This window comes from Octopus sinensis, linkage group LG1, assembly GCF_006345805.1.
Source record: "Octopus sinensis linkage group LG1, ASM634580v1, whole genome shotgun sequence".
NCBI lineage: Eukaryota > Metazoa > Mollusca > Cephalopoda > Octopoda > Octopodidae > Octopus > Octopus sinensis.
In genome coordinates this window covers 57509437-57524438 of record NC_042997.1, presented here as the reverse complement: position 1 = coordinate 57524438, position 15002 = coordinate 57509437, and the positions used below count along the sequence as shown (strand labels likewise).

General features: G+C 39.4%; 1 protein-coding gene across 1 annotated transcript; it reads right to left on the bottom strand.

The window, feature by feature from the left end:
• Nucleotides 1-7398: 7398 nt before the first annotated feature.
• On the bottom strand, nt 7399-8148 carry LOC115210759. The gene has a single exon (XM_029779516.1). The coding sequence runs from the start codon at nt 8146-8148 to the stop codon at nt 7399-7401; it is 750 nt and encodes a 249-aa protein (XP_029635376.1).
• Between the last annotated feature and the right edge of the window lie 6854 nt (nt 8149-15002).

The window sequence follows — 15002 nt, the reverse complement described above, 5'->3', positions numbered from 1 at the left end:
CAGCCTGTGTCTTCACATTCCTCTAGGAGGTTTTCATAACAGCCAATCTTTTGAGCTCAAGCGGCATCCATGTTATCTTCATGAGGAACTCAACTAGATTTACCATTTTCTTTCTTTTACGCCATATTATTATATATATACACACACACACACACACATGTATATATACGTGTGTGTGTGTATATATGTATATATATATATATATATATATATATATATATATATATATCATCATCATCATCATCATCACTTTTTGGTCCTGGCATCTGTTTGGCAAGACTGAGTTAGTTCTTATTGACATTTACTTCCCCACTCTACCTACCCCAACTATATTTTGGAGTTGACTACTTCAAGTTTCTTATTTCTTTGCATCCATCAATTAATGATAATATAGTATACCCTGTATATAATATAACATATACATATATCAAAACAGGAGATAAGAAAAAATTTTTGGTATTATTTATTCACCATTACACATGTTTCATTTACTAATAGGGGTTACAAAATTGTATTTAACAGAGAAACATGTAAGATATCTTCTGTTAGAAAGTCTTCAGACAGAAAATCAGAGAGTATTATCATGCTGAGTAAAAAGTAAGCAACGTTTTGAAACATGAAATTCATCACAATATATTTCAGCAATGTGGAAATTTTATTCATCAAAGTAAGTACCATTACAATCAACACATTTGTGCCAATGAGTTACAAGTTTGTTTATTCTGGTAACATAAAAATCTGGAGTTCTAGAGCTGATGAACTCTTTGAACACAGTTTCAGCATCAGTTTGATTTTTGAACTCCTCTTTCAGGAAACCATCAAGGTGCTTGAAAAAGTGGTAGTCGGTAGGAGAAAGGTCTGGGGAATAAGCTGGGTGGGGAAGAAATTCATAGCCAAGTTCCTTCAACTTTTGGAGCATCATTAGTGAAATTTATGGTCGAGCATTGTTATGAAGAATGATTGGCCCTCTTCTGTTGACCAGTCTGGGACAGAGGAATAGCGGTTTTTCTTTCATTTTGGCAATTTCATGACAATATGTTTCTGCAGTAATGTTTTTTCCAGATTTTAAAAAGTTATAATGGATGATTCCAAAAGTACACCACCAAGCAGTCACCATAACCTTCTTTTTGAAGAGCTTGGGTTTAGGGAAGGTTTTTGGTGCTTCATTTGGGTCCAACCATTGCAAAGAACGTTTTTTATTGTACAGAATCCACTTTTCATTGCAAGTTACAATATGGTCAAGAAATGGATTGGTCTGGTTGCGGAGAAGAAGCAATAAGCATTTTCTGATTTTCATTCAAATTTATCGAGCTTTTTTTATTTTCTGATTGCATGCAAATGGTTGCAGGCAGTTTTCTGAAGTTCTTTTGCCAGTTCTCAAGTGGTTTTATATGGATCTTTCTCAATGACAGTCTCTACTTGACTGTCATCGATGACAGATGGGCGTCCATAATGCTCACAATCTGCAAAATCATTTAAACCATTTTCAAGCTGACCTCTCACTGGTCATTTCCCCACCAAATGTTTCATTGATATCATGAACAGTTTTAGCTGCTTTACATCTTTTTTTGAAGTTGAATGGCAAAACTGCTCAAATATCGCACTTTCACAGTTCCATTTCAGATGATTGTAACAATGGGGAAAAAAATATATAAATGTTAATTTATTGATGCATTTGGGTAAGTTTATATCTGTATTATCAGACAACTGCAAAAAAATGTTTAACAAAAATTCAAAACCCTGCAACAATCTGGTACAAATTCTTCATGGTTCAAAACATTGCTTATTTTTTATTCAACCTGATAATTGATTCGCTGTCTGAGGAATTTTTAATAAGAGATATTTTATAATTTTCTCTTACATGTATAATATTCTAACTCCTACTAGCAAATGAAACATGTGCAATGGTGAATAAATAATACTAAAAATATTTTCCAGTCTACTGTTTTGATGCGTAATTACTCTGCAAATATTATTTTCCAATATTTTTTCTACTCTTATACATGCCTCACACAATTATAACATCTACATACAATGTTGGCATACTGGAATATACAGGTGTGCTTCACGAGGACACGGCTTCGATTACAACCCTATCTACATACTATATATGTGTGTGTGTATATATATATATATATATATATATATATATATATATATATATATATATATATATGCACACATACATATGTACAGAAAGACTGATAGAAGGCACAGGCACGTAGTTCCCTTCCTAATCATATGGTTTTGAGTTCAGTCCCAGTGCATGGCAACTTCGCCAAGTATCACTTATGATAGCCAAGATTGACCAAATCCTTGTGAGTGAATTTGTTAGATGGAACCTGTAAGAAATCTATCTATATAATATGTGTGTATATCTGTTTATGTTTGTGCTCTATAAAAGTTGCAAGCTACAAGGTTTGCTGTTGTCATTTCTCTGGTTGACAAATTGTCTGCTTACTTCAAGCCTTTCAAGACATGTGTAATTAAGAGATTCCTTATTTAAAACACAGTCAAGTGTTAATGACAGGAAAGGCATCTGGTTGTGAAAGAATACTTCAATCATTTTTTCATTTAAAACATACTTGACTCGAAAAACATGTAAATCAAACAAGACATATTCAAATACATACATGTATTTGATGATATTTATATGTATATATACATATGATATATGTATATATGATTGAAATATATATGTATATGTATATATATATATCATCATCATCATCATCGTCGTTTAACGTCCGTTCTCCATGCTAGCATGGGTTGGACGGTTCGACCGGGGTTCTGGGAAGCCAGAAGGCTGCACCAGGCTCCAGTCTAATCTGGCAATGTTTCTACAGCTGGATGCCCTTCCTAACGCCAACCACTCCGTGAGTGTAGTGGGTGCTTTTTACGTGCCACCTGCACGTATATATATATATATATATATATATATATATATATATATTATATATATGTATATATATATATTTTTTTCTAGTTTCAGCTCAGAGCTGCGGCCATGCTGATGCACTGCTGTTTTGTGCTACACTGTTATTACGACGAACCTCGTCTAATATGTGGCACTTGGTGAAGAATGGAGTTTGATATAGCTACTCTCATTTGCACCTCTTGCCGTGAGGTAGGTTCATCTGGGGCTCTTGACAGGAAGATGTCCAGCTTTGATTTAAAAACCGCTACATCTACTTTGTGCAAGCTCCTCAGACTCTTTGGGAGAATATTAAAAAGCTGTGGGCCCTTGAAACCCAGGCTGTTGCAGAAGCTGGTCCTGAAGCGTGATGGCATTGCTGGGATCTTTGGCACTATGCAGTGTCGTCCCGTTCTAGCATTGGTGTAGCTTACAATGCCAAAATTTGGCACAATTCCTTCCAGGATCTTCCAGACATATATTACTGCATACCTCTCCCATCTTCTCTCCAGGGAGTAGAGTCTTAGTTGTTTCAACCTTTCCCAGTAGCTGAGCTGTTGCAATGAGATGATCTTCTTTGTGAATCTTCTCTGGATTGCTTCAAGGTCCGCTGTTAATTTTACACTGGTGGGTGACCATAGCTGTGAGCAGTAATCCAGGCGACTGAGGACGAATGTCCACCAGAGGACCATCATAGTTTCCTTATCTCTGGTTCTGAATGTTCTTAGGATCCACCCAGCCAGATATATATATATATATGATATGTATATATGTGTAGTGATGCTACTGTGTAAGGTTCAGCGCGCATGCGCAGAATGGGACTACTTCCGGGTGGCCACCGGAAGTCTTCCCCATGCGCATGTGTGGAAAACTGACTCCTAAGGCACAAATCACTCATTCACTCTCTCTGGCGCTTTCAGCCCTCATGAACAGACGTGCATTTTTGGTAGTCTCTGAGAACTCTACATCCTGTTACTTGTAACAGGATCTGGAATCGGTATCACTGAAGGGGTGTACGATCCGATCCCGTCACATTCAATTTAGTTAGACATAACAGACGAAGTCAGGTTATCTGGGAAAGACAGCAAATTGTTGTTTATTACTCGTGATGGTGTGCGTATTTTCTGAGGGGAAACGACAGCCGAATCTTTGTACTGCTTCCTGTTGGTTGATTGAAGTTGATTCGATGTGGTCCGTTGCTAAGCTGGTGTAGAGTTCTCAGAGACTACCAAAAATGCACGTCTGTTCACGAGGGCTGAAAGCGCCAGAGAGAGTGAATGAGTGATTTGTGCCTTAGGGGTCAGTTTCCCGCACATGCACATGGGGAAGACTTCCGGTGGCCACCCGGAAGTAGTCCCATTCTGCGCATGCGCGCTGAACCTTACACAGTAGCATCACTACATGGCTCCCCATCGAGTGCGGAAGTACGAAGACAAGAAAATTTGTAGTGGTGCTGCAGAAAAACAGATGGCTTGCCGATCCCCACAGAAGATTTGGTACACAATGTCATACAAAAAACAAGAAATTTGAAAGAAAGAAAGTTAAATATAAATTGTCTTTGAGAGTTTCTCGGGCCAATGCACTGTTCTGCCCGATCTTGTAACGTACGGTGTGCTCGGGGCACCCATTGACGGCGAAGGTGGTGTTGTGGGAGCCGGTGAAGGCAAAGGTGTCTGTGCAGGTGAAGGTGTTGTTAAAGGTGCATAGGTGGGTGTGGCAAGGTTGTCATCAAAAGATGAAGACGTCTCAAAGTATGCTTTCTTCAGTCGGTCCACGGAAACGGTCTCCGAATGACCATTTATTTCAATGGTGAAAATCTTAGGTGTGTAAGAAAGCACACGGAAAGGTCCTTTATAGGGAGAAACAAGTGGTCCCTTGACAGAGTCGTCCCATACAAAAACATGCGACCAAGTGTCCATATTCGGTGGGAGATGGGATGGTGGAGATTGTCTCCTGGGAACCATGGGTGGAAGATTCGAGAAATATAAACGTAGTCTGGTGACATAGGTCGCCGGATCATGGGACTGGGAGGTGTCTGGCACCAACATCGTACCAGGCAATGCCAGTGTGGTACCATACAGTAGCTCTGCAGAAGAAAACCCCAGGTCTGCCTTAACAGCAGGGCGACAACCGAGAAGCACAATTGGCAGAAATTCAATCCAGGACTGTGGATCTGAAGAGGCACGAAGAGCGGCCTTGAGCTGTCTATGGAACCATTCAACTAATCCATTAGACGCTGGATGATAGCTGGTAGTGTGGATATGATGCACACCTAAAATGCGCGACAATTCGCGAAATAGCGAAGCTTCAAACTGACGTCCACGATCAGTAGTCAATCTGGACGGGACTCCGAAACGGGAAATCCAGTTTCAAACAAAGGCTCGCGCAACAGTCTCAGCAGAAATGTCTGCTATGGGAATGGCTTCTGGCCAGCGGGAGAAACGATCGACACAAGTTAACAGAAAAGAAAACCCGCGACTCACAGGCCATGGTCCAACCAGATCGATGTGGACATGGCGAAAACGGGCCTCTGTAGGGGGAAAATGTCCAAGCGGGGCACGAACGTGCCGTTGAATCTTGGACCGTTGACACTTGGAGCAGGTGCGTGTCCAAGAAGTAATAGTGCGACGCATATTCGGCCAAAAAAACCAAGCAGTGATCAGCTTAAGGGTGGCAGCGATGCCAGGATGTGATAAGGAGTGCAGTGCTTCAAACACTGAGCGTTGATGATTCTCAGGCACGAGTGGCCTGGGAGAACCAGTGGAAGTATCACAGAGAATGGTGCCTTCGGCTGACGGAAGCAGAAGGTAGGAAAACTGGCAACAGGAGAACTTGGGAGAAGTTAAGTCTAACGACGCCAAAGGTGGCTGCTCCTGCGAGATGGCAGTTAATTTAATGCTGGAAATGACGAACCGATAGATAGATCGCTAGGAGCTCACGATCAAAGGTGCTGTATCATCGTTCAGCTAGTTGCAGTTGGCAGGAAAAGAAAGCCAGAGGTCGAGTGTGATCATCCACTGTGTGTTGTAACACAGCGCCAATCGCAGTGTCCGATGCGTCTACAGTCAAAGAGAGAGAAGCACCAGGAACCGGATGTGCAAGCAAAGAAAAAGAAGCCAGCTCCTTCTTAATGGACTCAAAGGCTGTCAGTGCCTCAACAGAGAGGGTGACTTGACCGTCCTTTCTAGGAGTGTCCTTTAATAGCCTGGTGAGAGGAAGTAGCTTATCTGCACAACCAGGAATAAAACGTCTTTAGAAATTGATCATCCCTAGATAATGCCTGAGCTGGTGCAAGGAAGTGGGGGGTGCGATGTATTGAATGGCATTGACCTTTGACGACAGGGGGCTGATTCCACTCGAATCAATATGATGGCCTAGAAAATCTAGAGAAGAGCGTCTGAAAACACACTTGTCGGGATTTATACGCATACTATAAGCGCGAAGACGCTGAAAAAGCTGAGAAAGGTGCTGGAGATGATTTTCACGTGTGTCGCTCGCAATGAGTATATCATCGACATAGGCAAACACAAAATCAAGACCGCGGACAACCTCATCAATGAAACGCTGGAAAGTGCTGGTAGCATTCCGCAAACCGAAACTCATATACAAAAACTCAAAACACCCAAAGGGGGTAGTGATCGCAGTTTTCGGAACGTCGGCTGGGTTGACCAGTATTTGATGGTACGCGCGTATAAGGTCGACCTTCGAAAAAATGGTACAACCATGGAGATTTGCCATAAAGTCCTGTAGATTTCTAATTGGATACCTGTCGGCTATTGTTACGGCAATGAGGCGTCGATAGTCTCCTACCGGGCGAAAATCAGACTCGCCCTTTCGCGCCAAATGAAGGGGAGACGCCCATGGGCTGGTGGAGGGGTGTATAAGGCCAAGTTGAAGTATGTGCTCAAACTCGACCCCAGCCGTATTTAGTTGGTCAGGCGGCCCAGTGGTGGTGATAAAATGGAGTGTCGAGTGGGTAGGCTTTTCCGGTTGGAAGGCAATGTCCACTAGCTCCGGAAATTAAGCCAAAAGAGAGTGAAAAGCGTCTCCAGAAGTGGCAACAAAGAATGTCGGGCTAAGGACCGCATTGGTGGAACTCCCAGTCGGCGTAGAGAGCGACGTCGTGCTGTCAAGAAGCCTCCGACGCCTGACATCCGCCAATAGATTAAACCTATCCAAGAAATCAGCGCCGAGAATAGGATGCGGGATGTCAGCGATGACGAAAACCCATTGAAAATCTCAACGAAGGTTGATGTTGAGGCGCAGCGAAATCTGACCGAAGGTGGTTATGGGAGATGAGTCAATGGCATGCAAGACAATTGAAGAGCACTTGGGCTTGTCTGCAGTCAGACGAAGGGGCCAGATGCTGCAACAAGAGCCGGTGTCCACCATGAAGAATTTCTTCGACACCAGATCTTTTACAAAGAACGCACGATTTTTGGGAAACGAGAAGGAAGAAGGTGATGTGCTCACCTCCTCCGGATTTAGTTTCCCGAGGGCTGGAAAGTGCCAGGCTGGGTACACCGTTCTGCCTTTTCGGCATACTTTGAATGGTACCAGCACCAGCTGGAACGAGAAGCAGAGTCACACCGACTACGGGAAACAGAGCCACTGCGACTACGACTGCGAGGTCGGTGCCCAATCGCACGGCACAGATCATCGATTCGCTGCGTAAGCGCATCGATTTTCTCAGCTAATGAATTTTTCGTCGGAGAAGGTGTCGGAGGGGGCTCTGTACATGCATACAGGCCTCGCGATGGAGATGGTCCCGAAAATTCTAATATTTTGTCGGCCATCGTGGCAATCTGGTCTACTGACACAGACTCCAGTGCCGTGGCCAACATTGTCTGCATGTGGGCAGGCAACCTGGAGAAGAATATCTTCCATAAGAGTGGAGCGTCTGCTGCATTTCCGCTTAGCTCCCTTAGGTGGCACAGGAACTGGGATGGAGTCCTGTCCCCCAACTGTTCGTCGGCCATCAGCTCATTGAATTGACTCTCCTCCGACTGCCTGTTGAGGCGGAGGTTTTCGGCTTTTACTGACGCGTATGTGGCGTCAGGGTGGGGACTGATTATGAGATCCCTGACCGATGTGGTGAGTCGGGAAGGCAAACTCGAGTATAGCAGATGCAACTGCTGCTGTGGATGAACGGCATGTTTGGCAAAATGCGACTCCACCTGGGCAAGCCACAGACCCGCATCCCCTGTGAATGAAGGCAAACCTGATGCAGCCATGTTTGTCCGAAGAATCGCCTGTCAGAAAGGGGCAGAAGGTATGAACGAGAAGTGGAGAACACGTGGAACCGACAAAGCAAATCAAAAATCGTGTAGTAAAGAATAAGTGTGTGTGTGAACAAAGGAAAACCAAAAGGTACAGAAAAGAAAAAAAATAATGTGTGTATGTTTCTTTTTTTTTTTTTTCAGTGTACTGAGTGCGATGAATAAAACATTTGTTTGTACGCACCTTCGCCGTTCTGAAAGGAAAAGAAAAATGAAAGTGAAAACTGAGTGTTCAGTGCTCTAACTGGCAAAACCTGTTCGCTGCATGTTCTGTTCTTTTTTTTTTTCTACTTGGGGTCACCAATATATATATATATATGATATATATATATATATATATATGATATGTATATACATATATATATATGATATGTATATATATATATTATATATGATATGTATATATATATATATATATGATATGTATATATATACATATGATATGTATATATAATATATGATATGTATATATATATATGATATGTATAAATATATATCTATATATATATATATATATATATATGATATGTATATATATATATATATATATGTATGTATATATATATATATATATATATATATATATATATATATATGATATGTGTATATATATATATATATATATATATATATATATATGATATGTATATATATATATATATATATATATACTTTGATACTTTGATAGGTTTCGGCCATTATTGGCCCAGGCCATGTCTAATTTAATAGCACCACCTGGTGAAGTCTTTCAAGTCAGAATTTGGGCACTACGGCCCACTCAAGTAGAGAGTTATTGTTTACAGAGACATATCTGGGTGTAGGGGGTTTATCCGGGATTTCTTGAAGGAATCTGTCCAAAGATCTCTTGAACCCTATAGGGTCTGTTTCTGTTTCAATGTGTTTTGGTGTAATGTTAAAGAGACCGGGGCCAATTGAGGTGAAATAATTGTGCCTTATTGTTGTTGAGACGAGAGTGTGATTTTTGTTGTGGGCGGATGGCACGGGGCCCAAGCCTTGGATGTACCTTAAAGGTGATGCCAACATCATTTGGGCAATGCTGATGGAATATTCTCCTTATCATGCAGATGATGTAGCGCTCACGGCGACGTTGGAGAGAATAAAGTTTTAGCTTTTCTAGTCGACCCCAATAGTCGAGGCCTGTCATGCCATCTATCTTTTTTGTGATTGCCCTTTGAGGTGCTTCAACTTTTATGATACATTGTTTTGTGTGGGGAGACCTCAGTGGACAACAGTATTCAAGGTGGGGTCAGGCAAAAGTGGAGAAGAGAAGGATAATGGTGTGGATATCTCTTGACTGGAAAGTTCTGAGAATCCAGGAACACATTCTGCGGGCCATGTCAACTTTGGTGTTTATATGAGCGGCCCAGCTTATGTTGTTGTCCACAATTACTCCCAAGTCTCTGATGTTGTTGGATGCCACAAGAGTTTCACCTGAAGGAAGGGAGTATGGGAGTTTCAGGGCATCCTCTTTTCCAAAGTGGATAAACTCAAATTTATCCTCGTTCAGCAGCATGTTTTCTGCCCATTGGATAACAGCCAGTAGATCTGACTGAAGTCATGTCCAGTCACTCGCCTCATTTATGACCTTCTGGAGCTTGGAATCATCTGCAAAGATTTTTATGTTGCTGTGCTTGATGATGTCATTAATGTCATTAATGTAGATGATGAAAAGAAGTGGCTCAGCACAGTGCCTTGCGGAACGCCACTACTGACTTTGGCTGGGCTTGATTTTACTCCTTCAACTACACCATGTTGAGATCTGTCTGTCAGGAAACACTTGATCCATTTCAGTAACTTTCCAGAGACACCAGTGTTGATAGTTTTTTCATAGGATCTTGTGATCAACCCTGTCGAAGGCCTTGCTGAAATCACTGCAAGGGACTTGTTTCCCTTTTTGAAAACTGGGACAACAGACTGGGACAGAAAGTTTTTAGGAATATAGCCAGCATCCATATATATGATATGTATATATATATATATATATATGATATGTATATATATATATATATATATATATATATATACTATATATATCGCATTCTGACTTTGTTTATAATATAATTATACACATATCATATAATATATATATATCATAATGATGATGATATGATGATGATGATGTATTATATATATATATAATATGATATGTGTATATATATTATATATACTATATATATCATATAATTAAGGGCTAAAGAGGGTTATTCTAAAGCCAAATACACTGTTTTTATCCACTTATAATCCGCTTGTTACAGGAAAATTGAAACTGAAAACGGGCAACTAACCTTTAGAAAATTTAAATTTCGTTATCTCTATATTGAATCAATTTCGGACTTAATCTTATAAAAAAGATATATTCCTTCTTTCATAGAACTTTCGATGGGATATAAATAAAATACTCACGTATGATCATGGAAAAAGCACAAGCTAAAAACATAACTACACTTGAGTACATCACTTATATCTAAAAATAAAAATTTTTTGGTCAGCCTCAGAAAACAACGTCCAGACCTTTCGCCGCTACAATTGTAATGGTTACCAGTCCTCCTGTAGCAAGCATCGAGTTTACTACTAAGCAATATAGGATGAAGTCCCTTACTCTACAGCAAAGGAATTCATCAGGAAGCGTGGGCAGTATATTTAAAAAAAACCGTTACGGTTGCAATATACATCATATAATTAAGGGCTAAAGAGGGTTATTCTAAAGCCAAATACACTGTTTTTATCCACTTATAATCCGCTTGTTACAGGAAAATTGAAACTGAAAACGGGCAACTAACCTTTAGAAAATTTAAATTTCGTTATCTCTATATTGAATCAATTTCGGACTTAATCTTATAAAAAAAGATATAATTCCTTCTTCAGTAGAACTTTCGATGGGATATAAATAAAATACTCACGTATGATCATGGAAAAAGCACAAGCTAAAAACATAACTACACTTGAGTACATCACTTATATCTAAAAATAAAAATTCTTTGGTCAGCCTCAGAAAACAACGTCCAGACCTTTCGCCGCTACAAATTGTAATGGTTACCAGTCCTCCTGTAGCAAGCATCGAGTTTACTACTAAGCAATATAGGATGAAGTCCCTTACTCTACAGCAAAGGAATTCATCAGGAAGCGTGGGCAGTATATTTTAAAAAAAAACCGTTACGGTTGCAATATACATCATATAATTAAGGGCTAAAGAGGGTTATTCTAAAGCCAAATACACTGTTTTATCCACTTATAATCCGCTTGTTACAGGAAAATTGAAACTGAAAACGGGCAACTAACCTTTAGAAAATTTAAATTTCGTTATCTCTATATTGAATCAATTTCGGACTTAATCTATAAAAAAAGATATATTCCTTCTTCAGTAGAACTTTCGATGGGATATAAATAAAATACTCACGTATGATCATGGAAAAAGCACAAGCTAAAAACATAACTACACTTGAGTACATCACTTATATCTAAAAATAAAAATTCTTTGGTCAGCCTCAGAAAACAACGTCCAGACCTTTCGCCGCTACAAATTGTAATGGTTACCAGTCCTCCTGTAGCAAGCATCGAGTTTACTACTAAGCAATATAGGATGAAGTCCCTTACTCTACAGCAAAGGAATTCATCAGGAAGCGTGGGCAGTATATTTAAAAAAACCGTTACGGTTGCAATATACATCATATAATTAAGGGCTAAAGAGGGTTATTCTAAAGCCAAATACACTGTTTTATCCACTTATAATCCGCTTGTTACAGGAAAATTGAAACTGAAAACGGGCAACTAACCTTTAGAAAATTTAAATTTCGTTATCTCTCTATATTGAATCAATTTCGGACTTAATCTTATAAAAAAAGATATATTCCTTCTTCAGTAGAACTTTCGATGGGATATAAATAAAATACTACTCACGATGATCATGGAAAAAGCACAAGCTAAAAACATAACTACACTTGAGTACATCACTTATATCTAAATAAAAATTCTTTGGTCAGCCTCAGAAAACAACGTCCAGACCTTTCGCCGCTACAAATTGTAATGGTTACCAGTCCTCCTGTAGCAAGCATCGAGTTTACTACTAAGCAATATAGGATGAAGTCCCTTACTCTACAGCAAAGGAATTCATCAGGAAGCGTGGGCAGTATATTTAAAAAAAACCGTTACGGTTGCAATATACATCATATAATTAGGGCTAAAGAGGGTTATTCTAAAGCCAAATACACTGTTTTATCCACTTATAATCCGCTTGTTACAGGAAAATTGAAACTGAAAACGGGCAACTAACCTTTAGAAAATTTAAATTTCGTTATCTCTATATTGAATCAATTTCGGACTTAATCTTATAAAAAAAATATATTCCTTCTTCAGTAGAACTTTCGATGGGATATAAATAAAATACTCACGTATGATCATGGAAAAAGCACAAGCTAAAAACATAACTACACTTGAGTACATCACTTATATCTAAAAATAAAATTCTTTGGTCAGCCTCAGAAAACAACGTCCAGACCTTTCGCCGCTAAAATTGTAATGGTTACCAGTCCTCCTGTAGCAAGCATCGAGTTTACTACTAAGCAATATAGGATGAAGTCCCTTACTCTACAGCAAAGGAATTCATCAGGAGCGTGGGCAGTATATTAAAAAAAACCGTTACGGTTGCAATATACATCATATAATTAAGGGCTAAAGAGGGTTATTCTAAAGCCAAATACACTGTTTTATCCACTTATAATCCGCTTGTTACAGGAAAATTGAAACTGAAAACGGGCAACTAACCTTTAGAAAATTTAAATTTCGTTATCTCTATATTGAATCAATTTCGGACTTAATCTTATAAAAAAAGATATATTCCTTCTTCAGTAGAACTTTCGATGGGATATAAATAAAATACTCACGTATGATCATGGAAAAAGCACAAGCTAAAAACATAACTACACTTGAGTACATCACTTATATCTAAAAATAAAAATTCTTTGGTCAGCCTCAGAAAACAACGTCCAGACCTTTCGCCGCTACAAATTGTAATGGTTACCAGTCCTCCTGTAGCAAGCATCGAGTTTACTACTAAGCAATATAGGATGAAGTCCCTTACTCTACAGCAAAGGAATTCATCAGGAAGCGTGGGCAGTATATTTAAAAAAAACCGTTACGGTTGCAATATACATCATATAATTAAGGGCTAAAGAGGTTATTCTAAAGCCAAATACACTGTTTTATCCACTTATAATCCGCTTGTTACAGGAAAATTGAAACTGAAAACGGGCAACTAACCTTTAGAAAATTTAAATTTCGTTATCTCTATATTGAATCAATTTCGGACTTAATCTTATAAAAAAGATATATTCCTTCTTCAGTAGAACTTTCGATGGGATATAATAAAATACTCACGTATGATCATGGAAAAAGCACAAGCTAAAAACATAACTACACTTGAGTACATCACTTATATCTAAAAATAAAAATTCTTTGGTCAGCCTCAGAAAACAACGTCCAGACCTTTCGCCGCTACAAATTGTAATGGTTACCAGTCCTCCTGTAGCAAGCATCGAGTTTACTACTAAGCAATATAGGATGAAGTCCCTTACTCTACAGCAAGGAATTCATCAGGAAGCGTGGCAGTATATTTAAAAAAAACCGTTACGGTTGCAATATACATCATATAATTAAGGGCTAAAGAGGGTTATTCTAAAGCCAATACACACTGTTTTATCCACTTATAATCCGCTTGTTACAGGAAAATTGAAACTGAAAACGGGCAACTAACCTTTAGAAAATTTAAATTTCGTTATCTCTATATTGAATCAATTTCGGACTTAATCTTATAAAAAAAGATATATTCCTTCTTCAGTAGAACTTTCGATGGGATATAAATAAAATACTCACAATATATATGATATGTATATATATATATATATATATATATACTTTGATACTTTGATAGGTTTCGGCCATTATTGGCCCAGGCCATGTCTAATTTAATAGCACCACCTGGTGAAGTCTTTCAAGTCAGAATTTGGGCACTACGGCCCACTCAAGTAGAGAGTTATTGTTTACAGAGACATATCTGGGTGTAGGGGGTTTATCCGGGATTTCTTGAAGGAATCTGTCCAAAGATCTCTTGAACCCTATAGGGTCTGTTTCTGTTTCATGTGTTTTGTGGTGTAATGTTAAAGAGACCGGGGCCAATTGAGGTGAAATAATTGTGCCTTATTGTTGTTGAGACGAGAGTGTGATTTTTGTTGTGGGCGGATGGCACGGGGCCCAAGCCTTGGATGTACCTTAAAGGTGATGCCAACATCATTTGGGCAATGCTGATGGAATATTCTCCTTATCATGCAGATGATGTAGCGCTCACGGCGACGTTGGAGAGAATAAAGTTTTAGCTTTTCTAGTCGACCCCAATAGTCGAGGCCTGTCATGCCATCTATCTTTTTTGTGATTGCCCTTTGAGGTGCTTCAACTTTTATGATACATTGTTTTTTGTGTGGGGAGACCTCAGTGGACAACAGTATTCAAGGTGGGGTCAGGCAAAAGTGGAGAAGAGAAGGATAATGGTGTGGATATCTCTTGACTGGAAAGTTCTGAGAATCCAGGAACACATTCTGCGGGCCATGTCAACTTTGGTGTTTATATGAGCGGCCCAGCTTATGTTGTTGTCCACAATTACTCCCAAGTCTCTGATGTTGTTGGATGCCACAAGAGTTTCACCTGAAGGAAGGGAGTATGGGAGTTTCAGGGCATCCTCTTTTCCAAAGTGGATAAACTCAAATTTATCCTCGTTCAGCAGCATGTTTTCTGCCCAT

What these genes read in the sequence shown, in the direction of transcription:
- LOC115210759 (XM_029779516.1), bottom strand. Translation starts at nt 8,148, where the DNA reads ATGGCTGCATCAGGTTTGCCTTCATTCACAGGGGATGCGGGTCTGTGG.